General features: G+C 25.2%; 9 protein-coding genes across 9 annotated transcripts; 5 read left to right on the top strand and 4 right to left on the bottom strand.

The window, feature by feature from the left end:
* Positions 1-936: 936 nt before the first annotated feature.
* Positions 937-2,405, top strand: DICPUDRAFT_147156 (uncharacterized protein; the record flags this gene model as incomplete). The annotated part of the gene is made up of 2 exons (XM_003283418.1): positions 937-1,941; positions 2,166-2,405. 2 exons carry the CDS (start codon positions 937-939, stop codon positions 2,403-2,405), a joined length of 1,245 nt encoding a protein of 414 aa, XP_003283466.1.
* Positions 2,406-3,595: 1,190 nt separating this feature from the next.
* On the bottom strand, positions 3,596-6,011 carry dstC (uncharacterized protein; the record flags this gene model as incomplete). Its single annotated transcript, XM_003283454.1, has 2 exons — positions 3,596-4,778; positions 4,849-6,011. The coding sequence occupies 2 exons, from the start codon at positions 6,009-6,011 to the stop codon at positions 3,596-3,598; spliced, it is 2,346 nt and encodes a 781-aa protein (XP_003283502.1).
* Positions 6,012-6,670: 659 nt separating this feature from the next.
* On the bottom strand, positions 6,671-7,433 carry DICPUDRAFT_74459 (uncharacterized protein; the record flags this gene model as incomplete). Its single annotated transcript, XM_003283455.1, has 2 exons — positions 6,671-7,296; positions 7,361-7,433. The coding sequence occupies 2 exons, from the start codon at positions 7,431-7,433 to the stop codon at positions 6,671-6,673; spliced, it is 699 nt and encodes a 232-aa protein (XP_003283503.1).
* Positions 7,434-8,312: 879 nt separating this feature from the next.
* On the top strand, positions 8,313-13,277 carry DICPUDRAFT_25959 (uncharacterized protein; the record flags this gene model as incomplete). The annotated part of the gene is made up of 2 exons (XM_003283419.1): positions 8,313-9,135; positions 9,205-13,277. Coding segments are annotated over 2 exons (4,896 nt in total), but the record flags the coding sequence as incomplete, so codon positions are not given.
* A 592-nt stretch (positions 13,278-13,869) lies between these two features.
* Positions 13,870-14,809, top strand: DICPUDRAFT_96385 (uncharacterized protein). The gene has a single exon (XM_003283420.1). The coding sequence runs from the start codon at positions 13,958-13,960 to the stop codon at positions 14,741-14,743; it is 786 nt and encodes a 261-aa protein (XP_003283468.1). The 5' UTR covers positions 13,870-13,957; the 3' UTR covers positions 14,744-14,809.
* A 230-nt stretch (positions 14,810-15,039) lies between these two features.
* Positions 15,040-16,346, bottom strand: DICPUDRAFT_85862 (uncharacterized protein; the record flags this gene model as incomplete). The annotated part of the gene is made up of 3 exons (XM_003283456.1): positions 15,040-15,995; positions 16,073-16,155; positions 16,231-16,346. 3 exons carry the CDS (start codon positions 16,344-16,346, stop codon positions 15,040-15,042), a joined length of 1,155 nt encoding a protein of 384 aa, XP_003283504.1.
* Positions 16,347-17,139: 793 nt separating this feature from the next.
* On the bottom strand, positions 17,140-19,162 carry DICPUDRAFT_147163 (uncharacterized protein; the record flags this gene model as incomplete). Its single annotated transcript, XM_003283457.1, has 3 exons — positions 17,140-17,165; positions 17,730-18,759; positions 18,830-19,162. 3 exons carry the CDS (start codon positions 19,160-19,162, stop codon positions 17,140-17,142), a joined length of 1,389 nt encoding a protein of 462 aa, XP_003283505.1.
* Positions 19,163-19,840: 678 nt separating this feature from the next.
* Positions 19,841-23,853, top strand: DICPUDRAFT_74464 (uncharacterized protein; the record flags this gene model as incomplete). Its single annotated transcript, XM_003283421.1, has 6 exons — positions 19,841-20,110; positions 20,190-20,523; positions 20,602-20,886; positions 20,950-21,182; positions 21,252-21,671; positions 21,769-23,853. The coding sequence occupies 6 exons, from the start codon at positions 19,841-19,843 to the stop codon at positions 23,851-23,853; spliced, it is 3,627 nt and encodes a 1,208-aa protein (XP_003283469.1).
* A 1,054-nt stretch (positions 23,854-24,907) lies between these two features.
* Positions 24,908-26,659, top strand: DICPUDRAFT_52310 (uncharacterized protein). Its single transcript, XM_003283422.1, has 3 exons — positions 24,908-25,302; positions 25,552-26,016; positions 26,096-26,659. The coding sequence occupies exons 1-3, from the start codon at positions 25,176-25,178 to the stop codon at positions 26,539-26,541; spliced, it is 1,038 nt and encodes a 345-aa protein (XP_003283470.1). The 5' UTR covers positions 24,908-25,175; the 3' UTR covers positions 26,542-26,659.
* Positions 26,660-26,673: the final 14 nt, after the last annotated feature.

A 26,673-nucleotide genomic window follows, 5' to 3' on the forward strand; every position in this document is an offset into this window, starting at 1 on the left:
TTTTTTTTAAAATTTTTTTTTTTTCAATCTAATTTTTTTCTCCGAGAGTTCAGTTTTCCATTTAAATTAAGGTTTTAAAACAATTATCAAAGTAAATTTTTTTTTCCTTTAAAAACAAAATATATTTTTTTAAATAAAAAATAAAAAAAATTTAAATATCTTTTATTTGGTTATTTTATTATTAATTAAAATTTTTTTTTTTAAAATTAGCCCTATTTTTCTCATTTTTATTTATATTCCATATTTTTTAACCTAAACTTTATTTTTTTATCCATTTAAAATGGGGAATTCCATTATTATTTTTTCCCCTAATAATTTTTTAAATATTTATTTTAGCCCCTAAATTAACTTTTTTTTTTTTTTTTTTTTTTTTTTTTATTAATAAATTTATTAAAAATTATATTGATAATGTATATTATTATAATAACTTTAATTGAAGTTTTCTCCAATATAAATTATAATCTATAGTTCATCTTTGAAAAATAATAAAGTTTTTTTTTGATAATAGTGAAGTTCCCTAATTGGATTTACTTTTTCCTTTTGAAGAAATCATCTGTTTAATTTTTTTAAAAAAAATTTTAACAACCACTATGAATTGTGTGCCACACCCCATTAATTTTTTATAATCATTTAAAAAAAAAAATTTTTAATTTAAAATTTTTAATAAAAACTTTTTATTTCAATTTTATTTTTTTTCAATTTTTATATTTCATTCCTTAAAGAAATTTTTTTTATTTTTTTTTTTCTTTATTAATTTATCTGTATACAAATAATAATTTACATTTATTTATTTATTATAACAATCAACACAATAATAATAATTTATAATATCAATAACTTTTTATATTAATTAATTAATTTTTAGCAATAATCAAATAATAATTTGTAAATCACCTCCCACATCACCATTATTTAATAATAATAATTTAATATAAAATGATTGGTTTTATCGTATTATTTTTCCTTCTTTGTATAGTCCTCGGTTTTTTATCCGGTTTTTTACCAGGTTATATTTCATATTTATTTTCAACCAATAATAACAATAGAAATAACACCGGGATCGATTATTTATACAGACACAACACCTTCGTCTACCCACAACAAACTACACCAATTTTTTATACTGCTCCAGTAAATAGAACACAACCACAACAAATTCAACAACACCACCACCACCAACAACAACAACAACAACAACAACAAGGCTCCCAACACCAACAAGGCTCTCAACACCAACAACAAAATCCATTCTCAAGGGCTCAATATTACCATGTCCCATCAAACAACCAAATCTACCCACATTATTCTGCTAATATAATTATGACAACCGGCCCACATCAACAACACCCACAACCACCAAATGCCCCACCAGTTTTCAATAATAGAGGTGCTCCAAAATCAACTCGTAGTACTCCAATGAAGAAGAGACCATTGGAGTCTGATGATCAAACTTATATTGGTCACAACATGCGCCCCCTCAAAAAACATAGATTTGAAGACGAGGAAGAACAAAAAAGGGTCGAAACAGAAAAAGCACGTGTAGAAATGGAAAAGAAAGAAATGGAGAGAATGGAAAGAGAGCGTATTGAAAGAGAACGTGCAGAAAGAGAGAGATTAGAAAAAGAAAGATTAGAAAAATTAGAAGAAGAAAGATTAGAAGAGGAACGTTTAGAAGAAATAAGATTAGGTAAAGAAAGAGCAAGAAAGGAACTTTTAGAAATAGAACTAGAACTAAAACAATTACAAGAAGAAGAAGAGCAAGAACAAGAACAAGAACAAGAACAAGAAAATAATGTATGCTCTATATGTTATGATGAAATAGAAGACTCTAAAATGGCAACAATAAACTGTGGCCACCAATTTTGCTACAAATGCATTATTAAATCTTCTAAAATTAAAAAAGAATGCCCATTGTGCAGACAACCAATCCGTTCTATTAAAGTAAGTAATTCATACATTCATATTTATACTTAATAAATAAAAAATATATATTAATTTATTTCTTTATTTAATTGTAGGTTAGATGCTTAGAATTTAATATTGATTATCCAGGCTATGAATCCGATGATAGATACAATGATGACTCCTTTCTTTCAGGTCACCTATATTATAACAGACGTAATAATTATAGTACCTTTTGAAATCGATAGCAATTGAATTAATAGTTAAAGTACTTTATTCGATGTTTCATTTATGAAATAGATGAAGAACTTAATATTAGTTACATTGCTAAATTCAAAGTTTCAAGGAATTATATATATTACAGTCTTCCCGAATCATCCAAAGCTTCTAAAATTAGCCACATCTGCATCATAATTTTAATAATATCTCATCATACAGTTCAGTTCTACAGAAAAATGCAAAAAAAGGTTCAAGATAATACTAAACGTTCCAGTTCAACATAGCAGCTAATAATTCAATAAGGTAACTATAATTAAAATATTTACATGATCATTATAACATTTGAATATAAAAGAAACTAATATTTAACTTTAATACTTTTTAGTTTAATTCAAATTCTATATTTTTCGATATCAATACGTTTTCAGTTTAAAGTTTCTAATCTAACATTAAGGTTTTTTCGATCCAATATTCAAAACAAAGTGCACGAAAATCTTCAAGGTAACCATAGCCAAAAATCAGAGCCCCGCTTTTCTTTTAAAGTTCAAAACATTTTATTTCACTGCAGCCACATTCCTTTAATTAAATCACCATTTTAAAACAGTTAAGAATGCTTCATAACTATAGCCCACTTACTTCAAATCAACAAGTTTTAAAATATTATAATAGAAAATCATATCACAATTCAGTCAAAATCATATACCAGCAGCTCAGACATCCTTTAAAATCATCACATCAACAATTTTCACCCAAATCCGTAAACAAGCAGTATAAACATTCAAACTCATATTCCAGCATTATAAATGCCATTTACAACCATCACATCAACAATCGCACTCCAAATCCGTAAACAAGCAGTATAAACACCATTTATCACCATCACATCAACAATCGTACTCAAAATTATAATCAAGCAGAATTCACAACACACTAAAAACATATATAAACAATATATAATCATGCATAAACCATCAATAATAATCAAAAGTAAGTATATAATTATAAACAATAATCAACTTATAAAAAAAAATAAAGATAAAAACAGAATTACTAACCAGATTATTTATATCAAAGAATAGGTTGGAAAACAATTTTATAATTAAATTAACATATAACAATCAAAAAAAAAAGTAAATTTAGTCCAATTTAATGATTATCAATTCAAAGTTCATTTTTTTATTTATATAATTATCCATTTATAAATAAAATATATTTATTAAATAAAGATTAAATATTTATTACATATTTGTTTATTTATTATTTTTTTATATTTAGCTTATCTATTTTTGGAACTATCCATTTTAACCTTCACCTTTATATGAATAAATAAAATAAATAAAATAAAGAAATAAATAAAAAATAATTTTAATTAAATTAAATTACAAAAATAATGGATTTGTTTTATTTTTATTTTACCTTTTTTTAAAATTTATATTTTATGTACCTTTTTTTTTTTTTTTTTTTTTTTTTTTTTTTATAAACCACTAACATAACCAGGATTGGCATTTGCATTTATTTTAATTCTCTTTGAATAAAATGGTTCTAATTCAGTATCTTTATTTTTTGGATGAAGTGAACGTTTGGAAGGATCAACTTGATAAAGAGTTTTGAATTGGTGACGTTCACGAAGGAAATCTGGAAGAGTTTTATTTGCACCAATATCTTCAGGTTTGACAAGGTAATGTTTAACAGGTTCAGAATCATCATTGGTAACATAAGCGACAGCGAACGAACCTGGAACACTATCACTAAAACGAATTAAGAATGAACCCTCTGGGAGATTGGTTAGGAAACTGTTACATTCAGATTTAGTGATTAAACCATAGATTAAACCAGATGACCATAATGGCTCGATATGTCTCTTAAAATGGATTGCTTGAAGAATTGGTCCAAACTTATCCCAAAATGATTTACATTCGGATTTGCTAATTGAGGTTTTACCGTCAAAATAAAACTTTTGGATATATTCGAATTCCCAACTGTGAAGTTTTCTCTTGATCTCTGATGATTGATGAGTTGCTGTTAAAATATGACTGTGAAGAATATTTGCAAATAACTCCCATGGGATCTCGTCTTTAGAGTTGAAAGCATCGGCGATTAAAAGTTTACCTGCAGCCTCGGCCCATTGAGACTCATTTGTAATAACGATAACTGGGTTACTTGGTACACTTTCAACCTGTTTCTCTACAGTTTTACCCGAGGTCTTTTCTTTGTAATTTGCAATGAATCTAAGACTTGATGGTGTCATACGAGTTGATACATTAATTTTAATATTTTTGAACTCTGCTTCCCATGTTTGAGTATTTAAATGTGATTCTGCATTTTCTAAAGTTGGCACCGTTGTTGTTTTTTCTTTCTTTGAGGTTGTTGTCTCGCTTTTATTTATTACTGCACTAATTTGTGAAATGTTATCTGGTTGAAGTACACCAAAAATCATTTGAACTTTAAATACATCAGCCATACCCTTGCCGCCTCTAAATATAACTTGTGAGCATGGTTGTTGGGTAATAATTAATGCTGCACAACATTCTGGCTTCTTTCTATTTATAATATATTTCAATTCGTTATGTAAAACTTCAACTACTCTAAGATGTGATTTTAAACCTTCAATTGTTTCTTTTATTTTTCTTAAATCTAATGGTTCTAAGATTTTTTTGCTAAATCGAAAAAAAAAAAAAAAAATTATTAAAAAACTATTGTTTAATTATTATTATTAATTATATTTACCTTAATAAATTTTTTAATTCATTATTTTCTTCATCGATATCTTTTTTCATAGTTGTATATAAAGTTTGTAATTCGTCAGAGTATTGTTTATTATTGCCATTAATAACTTGAATTTGTTTTTCTTTGGCCCTTTCAAAATTTTCGGGTCTAGTGTTATAACGTAATAATAAATTGTTATAATATTCCATTGAAATTTGATCCACACCAGTTTCATAGTGATTAATGGTGAATGATTTATTTCTTGAGAGATCATCGGTTGAAGCTTGTGACTTTAATTTGGTAGTTTGTTCACGAAGAAAACTAATTGAATAATGTGGATCGTTTGAAAGTTTATGGTTTAGAGCAGAGAGTTCAACTGAATTCTCGGTTGTAAGTCTTTGATACTTTGTTGGTTGTTCACCTTCATTGTCGTTCTTTGAATATTCGATTGGTGAACCAAACGATGTTGTTGGGTGTCTAAAAACCTGTGGTGGTGAATCCCATTCAACTGCTGGTGGTGTTGGTGGTGTATTTAACTCCTCATCATCATCATATGTATTTGCATTCATTTTGCTAGTATAGCTTTGTGGTGCATTAAGATATGGGTTATGTAAATTTGCTGTCATAGGATTGTTGGTTGTGATTGTTGGATTACTATTAAAGACTGATGGTAAATTATTAATATGTTGGAAAGCAAATTGCTGTTCATTTAAAAGTGGTTGTGCTGCAGTGGTGGTAGTTGTAGTAGTTGTTTGATATTGTAAGGATCCATTCGATAATTGTAAACTTTGTAATTGTTGGTTTTGTTGTCTTTGTAAGTTTTCTTGTTGCTCCATGTGGAATTTTTGTAATTTTTGAACTTGTTCATCGTGTGGTAGTTGACTATCTATTAATTGGTAATATTGCGCATTTAATCCAATATCTGATAAACCAGTTGTATTTGGAATTGGTGTGTTACTAAGAACGCTTGTGGGTGATCTAAGAAAACCAAAACTGTCTACTCTTGGGAAATCTATTGTGAGTGAAGCTTTATAACTATTATCAACAGTGGAATCTTGATTAAAAAAGATACTGCCCCCTCTTGGTATATTACCATTGTTTTGGTTCTGATTCTGGTTCTGGTTTTGATTTTGGTTATTATTGTTGTTATTATTATTATTAAAACTTTCCCAATTATTTGACATTTTTTTTTAAACTATATTATTAAAAATTTTGATATAATTTAATTTTATTAAAAAGATTTATATAAAATTATTTTCTATTATCTATTTATTTATTTGTGTCTTATAATAATATGTTATTTGATTGTCTATAAAAAAAATAAGGCAAATGACAAACGAAAAATTAGTTTTATATCAAAATAGATTTAATTTATTGTTTTACAAGAAAATATTTTATTTTTAAAAATTTAAAAATTTAAAAAAAAAAAAAAAAAAAAAAAAAAAAAATTAAAAAAAAAATTTTTAAAAAAAAAAAATAAAATAAAAAAAAAAATAAAAAAAAATAAAATAAAAAAAAATTAAATTAAATAAAAAAAAAAATAGTTAAATAAATAATACTAATTTTACAATTATTTACTTTGAAAAAAGATAATTTTATGATTACCCCCCACTCACACAAAAAATAAAAATATTAAAAAATAAAATATTAAAAAAAAAAAAAAAAAAAAAAAAAAAGAATCCAATAAATTTTTTATTTGAATATTAATATATTAATTATGTTTATTTTTATTAATAATTAATGGTTATGAGAACCAATTTTTTTGATCGATTTTTAACTTTGATGGATTAAAAAAAAAAAAAAAAAAAAAAAATTAAAACTATGTATATATATATAAATTTATTTATTGAGGTGGTAATCTCAATTTAATAAACTCTGTCATAAGATCGTATTCTTCTTGGCATGTACTGTGGCCTAAAAATGGAAGACTAAAAAACTCTCCATTGGCTCCTTCTTTTTTAAGAGTTTCAAAAGCGTTTTGACCCCATGAAAAAGAAACTACCTCATCATCTTCACCATGGAACATTCTTAAAGGTTGATTTAAATTTACGGTTCCTTTCATTAACTCTGGAAAAATTGATGACAAAACCATATAACCTGATAAACCTAAACAACCAGCTAACTTTGTTGATTTTTGTGTATAAAAAGTATATAATGATAAAGCGCAACCTTGTGAAAATCCACCAATTAAAATTCTTTCTGATGGTATACCATTTTCAATCTCGTTACTAATAATATTTTCTATAATTCCTTTTGATGAGTCCACTTCGTGTTTATTTTCACCACCTCTGGATGTCAAAGATTTGATATCATACCATGAATTCATTCTATATCCGTTATTGATTGAAACTGGTTGTATTGGTGCTGTTGGACAAATAAATTTAATATGACCATTACCTTTTTCTTGAATCATCTCCATTACGTCGATCCATCCTCTGCCAGTATCGCCCAAACCATGCATAAAAATAACTATATAAAATAAAATATAAAAATTAACATCTTATTTTTTATAACTTGATATTAATATACTAACCAGTGGCAGTGTGTTTTGACGAAGCTTGCAAAACTGATGCAGTTTTTAATATATTTGAAATATTATTAATCATTTTTTATAAAATAAAATTATAATAATAGAAACCAAAAATAAAAAAAATTTAAAAAATAAAAAAATAAAAAAAATTGAAAAAAAATAAAAAAAAATTAATCACAAAATAAAAAGAAAATTTAAATAATATTGTTATCAATGAATAATTTATTTAAATAAGATTATATTTATATAAACTAATCTTTTTTTCAGTGAATTTAACCCCAATTAACATTTATATTTTTTTTTTTTTTTTAGAATTAAAACATTGTTGTGTTATTTTTAAAATATCTAAATTTATTTTTATTCTAAAGTTTTATTTTAATTAAAAAGTTTTATTTATCAATTTTGGCATTGTGATTACATAAAAAAAAATATAATTTCTATTTACGAAAGGATAGTCGGTTTTTGATACTCAAATATTTGAAAAAATAATTTTATTTTTTTTTTTAAAATTTTTTTTTGTTGTTGAAATTTTTTTTTTAATGTTTTGATTTTTTAGAAAAAAAAAAAGATAAATTTGTATATATAAAAAAATAAAATTAAAATTAAATTAATATAAAAACTATGATAATATAAATTTCAACAATTACTAAAATAATAAAAATATAATAATATTAATACTATATAAAAAATAAAATTAAAATTATAATTTTAATATAAATAAAAATAATTTATATATATATTTAAAAAATAATGAAAAATTTATTATTATTATTTATAATAAATTTAGTTGTAATACCAAAATATGTGTTTTCTCAACCTTACGAATGTTCGAGTAAGTGTTTGAAAATAAACTATTGTTTTTTCAAATAAATATAAAAAATATATTTTTTTATTTTTATTTTTTATTTTTTATTTTTTATTTTTTTAGTAATAAGTGTGTTAATTTTTTTATTTAGAGACGGAGAGCCCCATTGTGGATGATTGGGGGTTTTATCAGATTGCAAATAGATTAGATTCACCATGGTCAATCACTGGAAATGTTAATTTTTGTACAGATGATCAATGTGGTTCGACAGCATATTCACTATCAGGTTATTATTATGCAGATTTCACATATGACACAGGAAATTCAAATCAAGAGCAAGTCAGTACATTAACACAAATTATACAGCTACCACCACTCGATCAAAGTCTTCAATATACATTAGAATATTTTTTAAGTTCACAATTTGAAACTAATATTAGTCCCCAAATGACACTTTATATTAATAATGCACCATATTCAAGCTATAATGGTAATCTATTATTGGGTGATTTAGAGCATGTAGTATTAGATAAATCTATTGATTTGTTAGGTCCATTAAATATTACTTTTGTAGCAAGATATATCACATCTGGTACAGTTATACCAAATCCCACATCGAGTAATGGTTTTAAAATTGCATCAGTTATCATCAGAAAACCACAAATGACAGATTTAAGTGATGTACTTTATGTAGATGTAGTAAACGGTTCAGATAAAAAAAATAATGGTACACAAGAGTTCCCATTTTCAACCGTTCAACAGGCTTTAGCAAATATTGAAAATAATGGTACAATTTTTTTAGCAAGTGGTACTTATTGTAATTTGGCCGCTTATTTACCGATTTCAAAATCTGTCATTATAAAATCACTAAGTAATGATCCAGCTTCAACAATTATTTCTGGTGAATATAGATTAAGTTTATTAAAGGCATCTTATTCAAACAATAATAATGACCTTCTTTTAAATCAGCAAAGTTACGATATAAATCAGTTTTATGGTTTAAATAGCAATAACCAAGAACCAATTACATATTATAGTAGAGATAGAAAAAATCAAGATTATTATTTTAATGAAAATGATGTTTTAAATGATCCATTTTTTGATGACACTTCATCATCTTCCTCATCATCTTCATCATCATCTTCATCATCATCTTCATCTTCCTCTTCCTCTTCCTCTTCCTCCTCTTCCTCATCATCCCAGGAATCATCATCTAGTTCTTATGGTCCAGAGCCTGTTGATACTTTAACACTCTATGTTTCAGGAATAACATTTGGTTGGGCTTATTCCTCACAAAACTCACCAGGTGGATCAGCTTTATTTATTGAGGGTAATATTTTAGCTAAATTTGCTGATTGTGTTTTTACATCATGCACAGATAATCAAAATAGAGGCAGCATTTCAGCAAGAGGTAGTGCTGTTTTATACCTTTTCAAATCAACAGTATCCAACTGCTCAAATTCACTAAGTTCTTCAAGTCCATCTTATGGACCAGCTATTTCTATGTTAGGTTTTGGTGGTTTACCCACTTTAGCTATTACCCAATGCAATTTGTTAATGAATCAATATAATATTTTAGTTGATGAAACTCTTTATTTCTTAATGAAGGATTCTAATGTTGTTGGTAATTACTCAGATTCTCAAAGTTTATGTTCAATTATGCTTTCAAGATCCTCTCAATCAAATATCAACAATTGTAACATATCAAATATTAATATTGGTGCTCTTTGTATTATCTCAAGTGATACAAAAATTACTCATTCAAATTTCTTTGAAAATAGTTTAAAAAACGGTCCTGGAGGAAATATTTATATTAGTCAAGGCTCAGTCGTAGAGATTGATTCAGTTAATATTTACAATTCAGATAGTAATATTGGAGCGGCCATTTTTGCAATGGAACTCAGTAATGTCGAAATCTCAAATACTACAATTTATAATATTTCGTCAAATTCTTTAATCTCATCGTCTGATAGTACACTAACATTACTTTCATCCACCATCGAAAATACTGACAACCAATACACTATTTATTTATTTTTTGGTAGCTTTTCTGTTGCAGAATCAACTATCTCTTCTTCAAATGGATCTTTTTATGCCACCCAAACTACAATCAATATCAATAATACAGTATTTTATGACATTTATACTAGCAGTCATGTGTTCCAAGATTGTACTGTAGATATTAGAACTTCAAATTTCTCGCAACAAAATGGATTTTTCTATTCTTCATTCTCCAAAATCGGAATTTCAGATTCAAATATAGAGTATTCAAAAACTCCATTCATTATGATCAGTCCTTTGTCTAATGTTACCATTGAAAATACTAATTTCAATGGCAATCTTGATACAGTTATAAATCTTTTAAGTCAGTCTAATTTGACCGTTATTCAATCACAGTTTACAAATAATTCAAATAGTGTTTTAATGCAATACGAAGGTTCCCAATCTATTTTTTTCGATGTACTTTTCTCTGATAACTCATCACCTGAGAGTTCTGGTTGCATCTTTACATACTCTCAGGTTTCTCTTATCAACTGTAAAGCTACTGGAAATAAAGGAAAACAAGGAGGTGTTATTTCATCAACTAACGGTGCTTTAATTTCTATTGAAGGAGGTAGTTATGTATCAAATTCAGCAGTAGGTGGAGGTGGTGTTATATTTTATAATGGTAATAAACCTTATATCAGTAACAATACAATTTTTTCACAAAATACCGCAGCATATGGTCCAAACAATGCAACAAATCCAAGTCAACTTATTTTAGATCAACCCTTCCCATCCTCATTCCAATCTGGTGTCACCAAATATAACGGTACAGTTTCAATTTTAGATTCTCTTGATCAAGTTATCAGTGGTATTAGTGTTAAGATTTTCCTTCAAATCGCAGGTAATACAATTGATAGTGTTCCAACTGATACTGGTATTGCTCGATTTAATCAAACTACTTTATCTGGGCCAATAGGTTCAAATGTTAGTGTAGAGTTCCTTAGTAATAATCCAAGTTTACCAATTTACCCAGCAAATAGTTCAGTTAATAGTTGCCAACCAGGTCAAATCCCATCATCTACTAAAATGGATTGTATTGATTGCCGTTCAGGTTCATATGGTTATGATGGCATTAATTGTTATCAATGTCCACAAAATGCTCTTTGTCCAGGAGGTTCAGTTGTTAAAACTGAAGCAGGCTATTGGTATGATAATTCAAACCCACCATATGTTATTCTTCCATGTCCAAATGAAAACTGTTTGGGTGATTTAAATAATTGCTCTGCTCATAGCAAAGGTCCTCTATGTGCTCAATGCGATCCTGGCTATTATGATTGGGGTGATGGCTGCAAGAAATGTGATAAAATTAGTCCAATTGTTTATGTTGCAATTGTATTGGGTTCTATTGGTATGATTATTTTGGTTCAAAGTTCAGATTCCGAATCAGGTTTTATGACAATTATCGTTTATTTTGGCCAAACTTTAATGGTGCTTTCAAGTGGTGTCAAATTTAGTTTCCTTTCTTTATTAAATCTTCAATTCCAACCAACATCATCATCTGGTTCAAGTATTTTTGGTTTTTGCCCAGGTCCATTCGATTATTACCAACAACATTATTTCACTTTATTAGCAGCTCCATGGTTAATGTTTGTTTTGTTAATATCAAGTGTTTTGTTTTATTTAGTCTATCGTTATAAATTAATTCATAGAATCAAAAGTAAAATTAATAATAGCAGCGGAGATGACAACGATAATAATCAATCAATTAGAAATTATTCAATCATTACTACAGAAGGAGTTAAAGCTGAAATCGTTAAAAAGAGTGACGAAAGAGATAGGCTTTTAAGTGAAAGAAGTATGACAGATGAAGATAATGACGAAACTACCAATGGGGATGAATATAGTATTATAAACGATGACATAAGTCTTCCAGGTTATGAAATTATTGCAGGTTCAAAGAATACCAGTTTATCAAAATCAATTGTTGAACCATATTCACTCAGTGACCAATCAATGAATTCATCCACTACAGTTTTAGAAAACTCAACTATTTCAATACCATCAAATCAAACATTCCTTAGCCAACAATATGGTGCTCTTATCAAGCTATTACTCAATATTTATACCCCAATTGGTAAAGCAACATTCGAAATTTTCTTTTGTGAACATATTGGAGAATACGTCTTGTTGATTGCCAATAATGCAGTTAGCTGTTTAACAGGTGAATATAAAACCAGTCTATATGTTAGCTATGCTTTATTAGTTGTCATCATAGGGTTCCCATCGATTCTTTTCGTTTTATTGTTCATGAATCGTAACAGTTTCAACGATCCACATACTCAAAGAACCTATGGTGTTTTCATTCTCAAATATAAAAGCAAGTTCTATTTTTGGGATGTAATTTTACTACTTAGAAGATTGTTAATTATTTTAATGTCAACTATGGATCCAGCTGCTCCACAAAGATCCTTCCTTTTGGTCGTAGTAAGTTTGGTCTCTGTATTATTACAATTAAGATATCAACCATTCAAGCGTATCTCTGATAATAGATTAGAGTTAACATCTCTCTCTCTATTATTTATTTGCTGTGTCTACTTGGATAATATCGTATACACAAATATAGAACAATATATTGTAATTCCCAGTGGTTTGGTATTTTTGCTTCACACCATTTATATTTTATATTCAAATTATAGATTCCAAATTAAAGATACATTAAATCATTACCTATACATTCTCTCAAGAGGTAGATTTGGAAGAAAAAATCCAAATAATACTTTATTTGGTACATCATCTTATTTCCTTTATAATCAAGATCATTTAAATAACGATGACGATTTCTCTCATAAAATAATAGTTAAAAAAAATAAAAAATTAAATCAACAAAATAATAATAATAATAATGATAATAATAATAATAATAATAATAATGATAATAGTAATAATAATGAAATTTTACCAATAATAGAAAACACCAATAATAATAATATTAAAGAATTAGATAATTATGATGATAGTGATTATGATTATGATTACGATACTAGCCAAAGTGAAGAAGAGGATAATAATAATGGTGAAACAACCAGTTTACTTTCAAATAATACCAATAACAATAATAATACTGTATAAAAAATATTTAATAAATTTATTTAAAAAAAAAAAAAATATTCAACAATTTTTTGTTTACTCATATAAAAGTTGTTTTTTTTATTTGTGATTTATGACAGTGATTTATTATTGTTATCAAAACAGATATATTATTTTTGTAATTTTTAACTGTTTTTGTTATGTGCATGTTTTTTTTTTTTTTTTTTAAAAAAAAATTAATATTTATGAGTGTGTGGGGTATAAATAGTATTTGTATATTTATTTTTTCCCTATTTAACCCACTCCCAAAAATATACTGCTCTTAAAAAATACCATTCAAAAATTGTTGGGGTATAATAAATAAAAAAAGAAATTATACATTTACAATATTTAGTTAAGATACACTTACTCTATATTATATTTTAACCACTTTTTACCGACAAAATTAATTTATTTATATTAAGATTATCAATACCCCCTCTATGAACACTTTTTTGCACATATATATTATTTTTTTTTATATATACTTATATTTAAATTATATTTATATTTAAATTAATATTGTCTTTTTAATTTTTTTTTTAATTTATTATTTTTTTTAAATAAAAATTTTTTTATATTCATATTTTTTTTTATTCCTTCATTTTTTTTTTTTTACCTTTAATAATATTGTATTTATTTATTTTTTATATATAAATATATAAAAAAAATAAAAAAATAAAATGAAATTATTATTAGTACTTATATTATCATTTTTTGCATTTTCCAATGGTAAACTTGTTAAAATCACTCACACAAGTGGAAATCAATGTAATGGAAAAATTCGTAATATTGAAATTATGTCATTGTGTACATTCAAAAATAAATATGACCTTAGAGACAACCAATTAACATTTTATGATCGTAACAGCTCACAACCATACACATGTGATAGTGAAAGTTTTGCAGGATATGGAACCACTGTATCGTCCGGAAAATGTTATCCTGATGGTGAAACAACTTCATTCTCATACTCCACCATCGAAGGAAAAACTGTTGAAAAAGCACTAGAAAATGTACCAGAGGGCTCCTGTAATGATATTTATTATGTTGATGGAGAATGTAACAACAACTTTTATATATCAACATATGTAAACAACTCCTGTGTTCCAAAATGGGTAGAAGAATACAATACCACAGTCTATATTAAAGTTAACTGTGACAAAGATACTTTAAAAACCTCTCTATATTCATCTCCAGACTGCTCTGATGCACCAATAAATGTTGCTCCTTCACCATATAAAAAGAGAAATTGTGATAAAACCTTCACTGCTCAAGGTACCAAATCAAATGATGTATACCATTCATTTGTTTACAAACCAATTCCATCAACCCCATCAACCCCATCAAACCATCCAAATCCAACCAAAAATCCATACCACGATGACAATTTAGATCCAAATAATGCCATTAAAGCTATTCCATCTCTTTTTGCTATTGTTTTAGTAATAATTTCTTTAATCTTTTAATTTTAATAGAGTTATAATAAAAAAAAAAAAAAATGTAAAAAAATAAAATATAAATTTCTTTTAAACAAAAAAAAAAAAAATTAAAATTTATCATTTATTATTTGGTGTATTTTATTTGTGATTTTTCGATTTTGTTTATTCCATTTCCATCATGAATTTATTTTTCTTTAATATATTTTAATTAATTACAATAGACAAGAATAATGCAAAATGGAAAAGAATTCGAAATATGGAAAGAGAAAAAAAATAAAAAAATTAAATTTAAAAGCGTAACTTTATTATATATTATATATTATTTATTTTAAAAGCAAAACTTTTTCTTTTACTAAAGTATATTGCGCAAAACGTTTTTTTGTGTAATCTAAATAATCGAAATCGATTGAGGAGTTGAAAAATTGAATTATAGACCAAAAAGCCCACATCAAATGAGAACCTAAAGAAAAGTGATTTGCTTCAATATAGAGACTATGAATTTCTTTTTCAGTTGGTTCATAAACATTTGATTTACTATTATTATTTAATTTATTTTGTTTAAAACTATTTACAGAAATTAAATAATCCTTGATAAATCTTTTTTGAATTTCAATACTTGGATATTTGGTGTAATCTAAATCTAGACCGGAGAATTCACAAAAGAAATTTCCAATATCGTAGCCTCTAAAATTGTAACCAGAATATTCGAAATCGATGAATTTAACTTGGTTTTTCTCTTGATCGTAAATCATATTTCTTGGGATAAGGTCATTGTGGCAAAAGTTTACGTGCTTATTCAAATTATCACCGCCATAGTGTTTTTCGAGGAACCCCATTAAATACAAGGCTTCGTCTCTATAGTGCTCTATATTGATCTCTGAAATTGGTGAGCTGGTTGGTGCTGATTTTACTAATTGAATTGCATTTTCCATCCATAAGTTAATATTTGAAAATAATGAAGTATTTGATGCTATATTTTCTTTTCTACTTGGTAAATCTAATTCAAGTGTGTGCCATTTGCCGGTCTCTTGTGAAATTAGCTTTAATATATTTCTATTGTACAAATCTTCTAATTGTAATTGATCACCTTCGACATATCCATAAATGCATCCATTTTCAAATGTACCATAAAATTTTGGACCAACTCCATTTTTGCTTAATAAATATTGAATATTTGCTTCAGTTTTTCTATCAATAAATTGATCTGATCCTTTTCCATATAGCCTAATAATTACACTTTTATTATTACCTTGTCCTGTAATAAATGATGATTTATATACTTTTTTTTTAAAAAAAATAATATTAGTACTAATTAATTTAATTTTAAACTTTTTTTTTAAATAAAGTTCCACATACATGTATTTGTAACACCTCCTACCATTGATTTAAATTCTATTTCTTCTTTTAAATTATTATCAACTAATTCTCTTAAAATTTGACTATATTAAATAAATATATTATATTAATATTTGTAATTATACAAAATAAATATATTATTGTCTGAATATACATACACTAAATTTAAATAATTTTCGTTATTTTCATTATTTTTATCTTCTTCTATATAATCTACATTGGTTGTAACATGAGAAATTTCGTTTGGGTAAATAACATCTTCAAATTGATTCATTTTTCTTTTTCTTTATTTAATAACTATAGGTTATAAAGTTTTGTTAGTTTTTACTGCTGATACTATAATAAAATTAAATAAACAAATGAGTAATAATAAAAAAAAATTTTGAATGGATGAATTAAAAAATTAAAAAAAATAAAATAAATAATAAAAAAAAAAAAGTATTGTTTAAATAATAAAAAAATAATATAATAATTTATATAAATAAGGAAATAACTATAACAAAATTTAACAATAGTATAATAAAACAATAAAATAATTATAATAAACAATGAAATAAATTAAAAATTGTAAAACTATTTTACTTTATACTTTTTTTCTTTGTATATAAATTAATTAATTGTTTTAAATTACTATCTTTAAATTTTATGTGTTATATATGCAGATTAAAAAAAAAACCAATGACACAAACAAACAACCTTTATAGATATTATATTACCAATCTTTTAAAGCTTTGTTAGATGTATGTATGGAGAAGTGTGTGGTTTATATGAATGGATTAATTCCACCTATATTAATGCTATTATTATTAAACTAATGCTTTTTTTTTAAAAAATTATGAAAAAATGAAAAAAAAGATTAAAAAAAAAAAGGGTGTGGGTTTTTTTTTTAAAATAATTTTTAAAAACAAAAGTGTGTTGTGTTCGTGTAATTATTTATCTAGTGCTTATCTAATAAAAAAGTAATTAAAAATATTAAAAAAAAAAAAAAAAACATTACAATGAAACATACATTATTTTAACTATTGTTTATATTCATATATAATCCTTTTTATGAAATTATTTATCGTTTATGTGTGATTATCAGCTTTTGTGTCTATTAAAAAAAAAAAAGATATTTATTTGTGTAAGTGATTGGAATTTTCGAAAAAAGTGTTTTAACTTTTAGAAATTTTTTTTTATATTTTTGAAAATAAAAATAAAAATAAAAAAAAAAGAATTTAAATATTTTTTCATTTTCTTTTTTTTTTTTATTTTTATTTTTATTTTTATTTTTATTTTTATTTTTATTTTTATTTTTATTTTTTATTTTTTATATAAATAAAATAAAAATAAAATAAAAAATAAAATTAATTAAAAATAATTTCTTTTTATTTATTTTTATTTTATTTTTTCTATTTATTTTAAAAAGGAAATTTAAAAGTATCTACACATGATATACTTAAATATTTTATTCAAAGAAAATATTTTTAGTAAATCTAAAAACAGAACCAATTTTCTTCAAAAAAAATATAACCCATAGTTTTTTTTTTTATTTATTTAAAAAATTTTATTATAATTTATAATAAATTGACAAAATATAGAAATAATTATTTATTTATCACACCATTTCTCTTGAATTTTTAATTTTTTTTTTTTATTTTTTAGAAAACCAAAATACTGCCGCCTCCCTTAATTGAGTCATCTATTGAGTCATTTAAATTAATTTCTTGATCATTATCTTCGTTTTCCTCCTCTTGTTTAAATTGGTTTAATAAATTATTACCGTTAAAATATGGTTGAATATTTATATTGTTGTTAAAATTATTATTATTATTATTATTATTACTATCGTTTATATTATCTATTTCAATTTCTTGATTTTTATTATCGCTAAACTCTTCGTTTTCATCACTTTCATTTATAATTGAATTTGAAGAAATTATTTTGCTATATGAATTTTCTTTTGAAATATTTATAATGGCTTCTGGTGATAAAGTATTTAATTCTACAGCACTATTGTTCATATCGTATCTTTTAAGTTTTTCTTTTTCGAAATTATCTAATTCGTCTTTTTTCTTTTCACGATATTTGGAGACCATTACAAGAGCAACACCACAAACCATAACTATACCACCAAATATGTTTAGAAGAGTTAGAATTTCGTCTGGTAAAAATATAGTTGCTAAAATACCTGTTGCTAGTGGTTCTACACACAAATATACCGAGACTGTAACAGCATTACTTTTGGCAACTGCCCAACTACTTGCAAAGAAACAATATGCTGTTGCTAATATTGCACAATATAGAATAGCCATCCATGGCCATACTGTAATCGAGGCAACAGCATGAGAGATATTATCGGTGTATAAAAGACCAAATAATATTACTGGTGGTGAACCAATACCAAATGACCATGCCATGATCTTAATTGCACTGATACCTCTATCTCCAAGTGGCTTTTGAACCATTAAAAAGACTGCATAGGCTACAGTATTACCCAAAAAACATAAATTTCCCAATAATATATCTCTTGAAGATGAGTTCTCTGATGTAAGGTGTGTAAAATCTACCATTAAAACGCATCCTATAACTGCTGTTGCAATACCTAAGAATTTTAGCTTTGTTTTTCTTTCAAATCCCAAAAGTACTCCAAATACTGTACTAAATACTGGGATAGCTGGTTGTGTGATGGCTGCATTTGATGCTGTCTAAAAAAAAAAAAAAAAAAAAAAATAAATATTTTATTATTTATTTATATAAAAATGCACAAACACTTACTGATAAACTTAAACCTAATAAAAATAAGGATTGATTGACTGTAACTGATAGAATACCAGAAAGTGATAAAAATAACAATTCTTTTTTATTTGGCAGCTTTAACATTTCCTTTGTATCCACTATAAATGCACATATCCATAATATAGGGGTGGCAATCGCTAAACGAAGAGTTAAAAAAACCCATACATCTATTTGATTTAATGTTTTTTTGGTGATAATATAAAAAACTGAAAATACCAAACATACTGATAACAATACTAAATGAACTTTAAAATCTTTGAATGTGCATGATCTTATTGATTGTTTTATTCGACCTTTTAAGGTCATGTCCATTTTAACCATTGCTTTTTTTTTTTTGTTGTTGTTTTTTTACAAAATTAAAATCTATAATTTATAAATATATAAAAAAAAAAAAAGAAATGAAAAAAAAAAAAAAAAAAAAAAAAAATGCTGTTGTGTTTAAAAAAAAAACAAGGGGGTCAAAAAAAAATACAATTGAAAAAAACGATGAGTTTATAAAAAAAAAAATAAAAAATATAAAATTTAAAAAAAAAAAATAAAAAAAGTAAAAAAAAAAAAAATTAGTATTATAATTATTTTATAATAAAAAAATTCTATTAATGGTATAGAATTATATCTATTTACATTTAGTATTATAATACCAAAATATATTTATATTTATTTTTTTTTGGAATGGAATAAGAGAAAATAAAATCAAAAATAAAAAAAAACAAATAAAAATATTTTGATAACTTTTTTTTTTTTTTAAAAATTTTTATTTTTTTTTAATTTTTTTTAATTTTTTTAAAAACAAAAAAATATTTAAAAAAAAACGACCTTGTTTAGTAAACTTCTATACCTTTTATATATTGTATTACTATAATTATTTTCTCTTATATTTATATTTTTAAATAATTAAGTGTTTTTTTATTTTTTTTTATTTTGTTTTAAAAAAAAACAAGGTATATAATCATAAAAAATAAATAAAAGATAAATATAAGGAGTAAAATAATGGTGGTAGAAGGATCATCAACATCATCCACGAGAATATCAAAAATAGAAAATGCTATAACAGATGCGCCACAGCCCCCAGGGTTTGCCATTATTTTTAAACATATATTATTATTAATTTATGTGTTGTTTATAGTATTGTTTGTATTATCATCAATTACATTGATCTCGAGATTAACGAGAGGTGGCAAGAAAAAACCATCAAAGAAGCTTTCCCTCAGAACTAGAGCAGAAGTTTATTTGACAGTTTCAGGTATTATACAGTGGATTGTAAGTTTTGTTTTTTGAATATTAATATTTTATATCCGATGACATACTAACACTTTCGGATTAAATTAAAATATTGCAGGAAGCAATCCAAACATTTTTATCAATATTGTCAGTAATAGTATTTATTTATGGTACCTATATTACCCATTCACCACCATTAGCATACTCATGGATAGAAATTGCACTTACTATATTCTTTACTGTGCATTGGATTCTCGATTACTTTATCAGTAAAGATAGATTAAAATATTTATTTTCATTCTTTTCAATTGTCGATCTTGTTACTGTATTACCAATTTATATCGATATTTCCACTGGACAATTCTTTAACGAACTTGGTACTTTTCAATTCCTACGTGTGTTACGTACTGTTAGAATTTTAAGAGCCAATAGAGTATTACATTATTTTAACGGTAAATATAGATATAAAGTATAGACAATTTAAAAACCAATAGTTTACTAATCATATCCATATCTATATTGTAAACTAGATATTACACAATATTTATTTAGAGTTGTTATTGCAATTTTTACATTTATTATGATTTTTGCTGCATTTTATATGAATATTGACGTTTCACCAATTCATAACCGTGCACTACAATTTCATGAAACTATTTACTTTTTTGTTGTAACATTAACAACTGATGGTTATGGTGATATCCATCCAACCAATGCAGTAGGTCAAATTACAATTACAATTTGTGTTGTTGTCGGTGCTGTATTAATTCCATACCAAGTTTCAAGATTATTAGAAACTTTAAATTCATATTCTCGTATGTATAAAATTATTAAAATATATAGCTACATTATATATTAACACTTTTTTATTTCTTCAGCATATAAAAGAGATTTATCAAAAAGCACTGTTCATGGTCATGTAATTTTATGTGGTGATATTAATTTTACATCATTGTTAGAATTTTTAACTGAGTTTTATTTAGAAAAATACGGTCAATTAAAAAAGAATATAGTAATCTTATCACCAAATCCTCCATCGGATCAATTAAAGCTTTTATTGTTACATCCATTTTATAAAAATAGAATTACCTATTTAGAAGGTTCACCAATGGTAAGCTTTATATATATTAAATTTTTAATTTCATACAATCAATTTATTAACTCCTTAATTTAAATACAGCTTGAAAATGATTTAAAAAGAGCTAGGTATATTCATTCATCTTCATGTTTTATTTTTAGACCATTATATTGGGAAGATGGAGATTCCACTGCAGTATTAACAGCTTTAGCAATGAAAAACCTAAAACCACAAGGTTCAAAAATTTTTGTACAATTACTTCATCACGAAAATAGATATAAAATTTCAGCACGTGTTAAATACATAATGTGTATTGAAGATTTTAGAAATGGTATTTTGGTTCAAAGTACTCTTTGTCCTGGATTTGGTACTTTAGTTTGTAATCTTTTCACTTCGCGTCAACCTGATTTAGGGGATGAAGATAAATGGATTGGTGAATATTGTAATGGCAGTGTAAATTCAATTTATAAAATTCCTGTACCACTAGCATTCGTTGGAGAAACATTTTTATATGTTACATCTGTAAGTTATTCAATTTTTACTTGGCGCACGTTATATAAACAAAAAAATTTTTTATTATTTAAAAAAATATATTAACACTTTTCTTTGTAATACCTAGATTATGTACTCTGGAGCAAAGGCATTGGTTTTAGGTTATATTGATGAGGCTGAAACAAATAATACAACACCTACATCCCAACCACAACCACCAACATCACCAAATAAAAACGGTCATCACCATTATAATCACCATCATCATGGATTCAAACAAAAAAAGAATAAATTTGTAATTCATCCACCATTCTCAACAGTTTTAACAAGTACAATGAATTTAATTATTATTGCACACAGTCCATCAGCCCCAACATTTAAACCAAATGTTCCATCAATTATTAGAAAAGATTTAGATGACGATGAAATCCCAAAGACCTCATACATAAAGAATATTTATAACAAACTATTCGTACCAGACGAAATTAGAAATTTTCAAGAGCTTAATGATTCAAGTGATGTTATTTTTAATGATAATGTTAAAACATTCTTTACCTCAACTTTTACCAACAACACAATTGAAATGGATGTATTATCACCACCAACAAATGAAAATAGCGATAGTAGTAGTGGTAGTGGCAACTCACCAAATCAAATTTTAATTGCAAATAATAACAATAATAGTTCAGATGTTCAACCACTTTTAACAAATCCAATAATTTTATTAAATAATAATAGTATTAATAATAATAATGAAAATTTAGATGACATAAATCTAAATGATGATAAAATCTCACCATTAGTCGCATTATGTAATGAAGAATTTGAATCGAATTGGAATGAAGTTATTGCAACAGTTATCGAATCGATTGACTCAAAGAAAGCACATATGGAATCAATTGTTGAAGATTTAGAGCCAGTTTTAGAATCAATTGAAAGAAACAGAAATCTAGACGAATACTCTGAAGATTCAAAAGAAGAAAACAATTGGAAAGAGCATATCATCATTTGTGGTTCAATCAACAAAATAGATCTTTTTATTAGAGGCCTTAGACAAAAATATATCTCTGATAACTTGAACCATTTCTATCATTTAAAGAATCCAAGTAGTCAAACCAATTTATCAAACTCCACAAATATTAGCGACCATTCAGATAACTCTGCACCAATCATTGTAATTTTACACCCCGACGAGCCTGATATGTCTGACTGGGATGATATAGACGATGTGTTTTACTTTAAAGGCTCACCATTAGAAAGAAAAGATTTAGACAATGTAAAGATTCATCTAGCTAGTAAAATTATTATCCTATCAGATCCATATAAAGAGCATCATAATTCAAATCTTACTGATAAGACCTCAGTACAATTAGACTCACAAACAATTATGGCATTTTTAGAAATTAATGAAGTTTTCCAAAACCATCCAAACCCATCAAGCTTTTTAACCGTTGAGTTGGTTCACGAACCAAACATTAGATTCATTTCAAAGAATATCAAATCATCTAAAATTGGTAGCAAAGCTACAAAGAAGGAAGATGGTGAAATTGAAAAGCCAAACTACTATATCACATCAGAATTTGCATCTGGTAAAGTACTTACACTTACCACATTAGATTCTTTACTATGTCAAGCAAACCATCAAGAATACCTTTTAGATGTCGCAAATGAATTAGTATTGGGTGTAAATGGTATCAGAAAATATTATCGTAAATTAATTAGAAATCAATCAGATAGTGACAGTGACGATAGTGATTATGATAGTGGCGATAGTTCAGACAGTGAAGATGAACACCTCAATGCTGCAAACAACACCTCATCATCATCCTCTAAAAATAATATTTCAAATGTATCATCAAGTAATACCCTTAGTAGATCACGTAATGGTAGTAGCACAAATTTAGGTTATAAAAATATTAATTCAAAATTAAGCCAAAGCGGTTTTTGGAATCATGTTAATCCACACTCATCACCAAACCAATGCTTGCTTAATCAAATTAAAGTTCCATCACAATATCACGGTCATTTATATAGCGAATTGTTTGAGACTTTAATCCACAAAAATATTTTACCTTTAGGTTTATATCGTTGTAAAGAAATTACTGGTGCTCCAAATCCCTATGTTTTTACTTGTCCACCATCAGATACTATTTTGCATGAAAACGATTTAGTTTATATACTTTATAGACCATCAGATAATTATAATCATTAAATATTTACAAATAAATAGTAATAATAATAATAAAAATAATAGTAACACAGTAATCAAAATCAATCGACAATCGTTCAAACCAATCATTTCCACGTAATATATAATATAAAGATGGTAGCTCTCAATATTTTTTTTTTTTTTTTTTAACCTCAGACACTAAGAAATAAAGAAAAAAAATATCATCACATAAAAAAATTTATATCGGCACCACCAAAATAATAAAATATTAAACAACCAAAATAATAATTAATATTAAACCATCACACTAACAATAACCCCCTTTTTTTAACACATCACAAATAAATAATAACTCAATTTACCCCCAAACACACAAACACATAATCCAAAATTATCTTTATCATATACTATTACTACTATTATTACCACAAAGTAAATATTCACATACAATAACAATCATCATAGTTATATCATTAATCATCAACAACACACCAAACACTTTTTTAAACTATATTTAATGTGTATTACATATATAGTTTAAATTTTGTTGAATAGCCAAGTAAAAATTAAATAAAAAAAAATTTTAAATATAAAAAAAAAATTTATATGTATGCTAAATTTTAGTTTATATAAATCTTATCAAAAAAGAAAAAAAAAAAAAAAAAAAAAGAAACTTTGTGTTTTAAAACACACATATTAGATCATCATAAATAAATTTTGATTATGGAATCCTATATATAGGTGTAGGCTTAACACTCCCAACACACATGTACACATATAAATAAAACACTCACACTTAACACACTGTATTTTTTTTTTTTTTTAAAAAATACAGTTATCCATTAATTGGATACACATATGTGTGTATATGAATGATTAAAATATCACTATTTTTTTTAAAAATTATTATTGATAGTGGGTTAACCATTATTTTTTTATTTTTATTTTAATTTTTTTTATTATTTTTTTTTTTTAAAATTTATTTTTATTTTTTTTTTTTTATTTTTTTTAAATTTTTTTAAATTTTTTTTTTTTTTTTTTGTATCCCAGTGTAATTATATAAATAAATAAATTATATTCATTTTAAAATAATAAAAAAAAAACAGCATTTTCCTCTTACAAAGACAAAAATAGAATATTTTTTTTTTTTTAACAAATAAAACAATTAAATAATAATAATAAATATATTTTTTTTTTTATTTTGATAATAATATAATAATAAATTTTTTAAACTAAAAAAAAACAAAAATAAATTTTCAAAAAATTATTATTATTTTAAAAGAGAAAAAAGAAACTATCAGTTAGAAAGAAACAAAGTTCTTTAAATAAAATAATACACATAAAATATAAAAAAACAGAGAAAAATGGGTTGTTTTAATTCAAAAGAAGCAAAGGTCAGTGTTGATTCACAAACCAAAAATACTCCAAGCACAAGCGAACCATCAGTCAAAACAGCTGAAGTAAGAGCAGAAGAAAAAATCTCATCAGCCCGTAAGTAATTATTTATTTTATTATCTTTTTTAAAATTTTATTTAAAATTTAAAATTTAAATCTCTTTGTCCTTGTGTAATAAAATTATCTCTCCAAAAAAAAAAAAAAAAAAAAAAAAAAAAAACAGTTGGAATTTTTTTTTTTCCAACTGATTGTTATTTTTTATATCTATTTTTTTTTCTATAAATAAATATCTTAATCAAAATTATAATAAGCATATTACTAACTAATATTTTCTTTTTTATACAGAGGATATTTCACAAGGTAATGTCGAAGATTTTTATGTTGTTGGTAAAGAATTAGGTAGAGGTGCATTTTCAGTTGTACGTGAAGGTACTAAAAAAACAAATAATGAAAAAGTTGCACTTAAATATATTGAAAAGAAATTTGTAAAGAAGAAGCACATCGAACAATTAAGAAGAGAAATTGATATTATGAAAAAAGTCAATCATCAAAATGTTTTAGCATTAAAAGAAATCTTTGAAAGTGATTCCCATCTTACCCTTGTTATGGAATTAGTAACTGGTGGTGAATTATTTTATAAAATTGTTGAACGTGGTTCATTCACTGAAAAAGATGCTCGTAATGTTGTTAGACAAGTTTGCAACGGTGTTGAATATCTTCATTCTCAAGGTATTGCTCATAGAGATCTCAAACCAGAAAATCTTTTATGTAGTGGTGATGGCGATGATATGACAATTAAAATTGCTGATTGTAAGTGGCTTATTACCCAAATTATAATCATCATTATCATACTAATTTTTTCTTTTTTTTTTTTTCTTTTTTTGTATAGTTGGTTTAAGTAAAATCTTTGGTGGCGGTGAAGCCTTAGAAACCAGTTGTGGTACCCCAGATTATGTTGCACCAGAAGTTTTAACTGGAGGATCCTATGACAATGCAGTTGATATGTGGAGTATTGGTGTTATTACTTATATTTTACTTTGTGGTTTCCCACCATTTTATGCATCATCACAAAATCTCTTATTTGAAAAAATTCTTACAGCTGATTATGATTTCCCAGAACCAGAATGGACCCATGTATCAGATGCAGCTAAAAACTTTATTAGAAATTTAATTGTCAAAGACCCAGATCAAAGATATACCGCTAAACAATGTATTGAAGATGCTTGGCTCTCAGGATCAGATCAATCAGTTAACCAAGCTGATCTCCACAGTCACTTCGCAGAAAAGATGAAGAAATATAATGACCAAAGAAAGAATGCCAATCATAACAATTAAAATAATAATAATATAATTTAAAAAAAAATCAATTAAAATCCAAATCAAAAAATTGAAACCAAAAAAAAAAAACCAAAAAAAAATAAAACAATTAAATAAATGTATTAGTTAGTAAACCAATAATTAAAATAT

The sequence above is a fragment of the Dictyostelium purpureum genome (genome assembly GCF_000190715.1).
Source record: "Dictyostelium purpureum unplaced genomic scaffold DICPUscaffold_8, whole genome shotgun sequence".
Lineage (NCBI taxonomy): Eukaryota > Evosea > Eumycetozoa > Dictyosteliales > Dictyosteliaceae > Dictyostelium > Dictyostelium purpureum.

Excerpts from the sequence above, each read along its gene's own strand:
- DICPUDRAFT_96385 (XM_003283420.1), top strand. The coding sequence starts at position 13,958 with ATGAAATTATTATTAGTACTTATATTATCATTTTTTGCATTTTCCAAT.
- DICPUDRAFT_52310 (XM_003283422.1), top strand. The coding sequence starts at position 25,176 with ATGGGTTGTTTTAATTCAAAAGAAGCAAAGGTCAGTGTTGATTCACAA. Across the intron at positions 25,303-25,551 it reads AGAAAAAATCTCATCAGCCC|AGGATATTTCACAAGGTAAT; the intron begins GTAAGTAATTAT and ends TTTTTTATACAG. Across the intron at positions 26,017-26,095 it reads GACAATTAAAATTGCTGATT|TTGGTTTAAGTAAAATCTTT; the intron begins GTAAGTGGCTTA and ends TTTTTTGTATAG.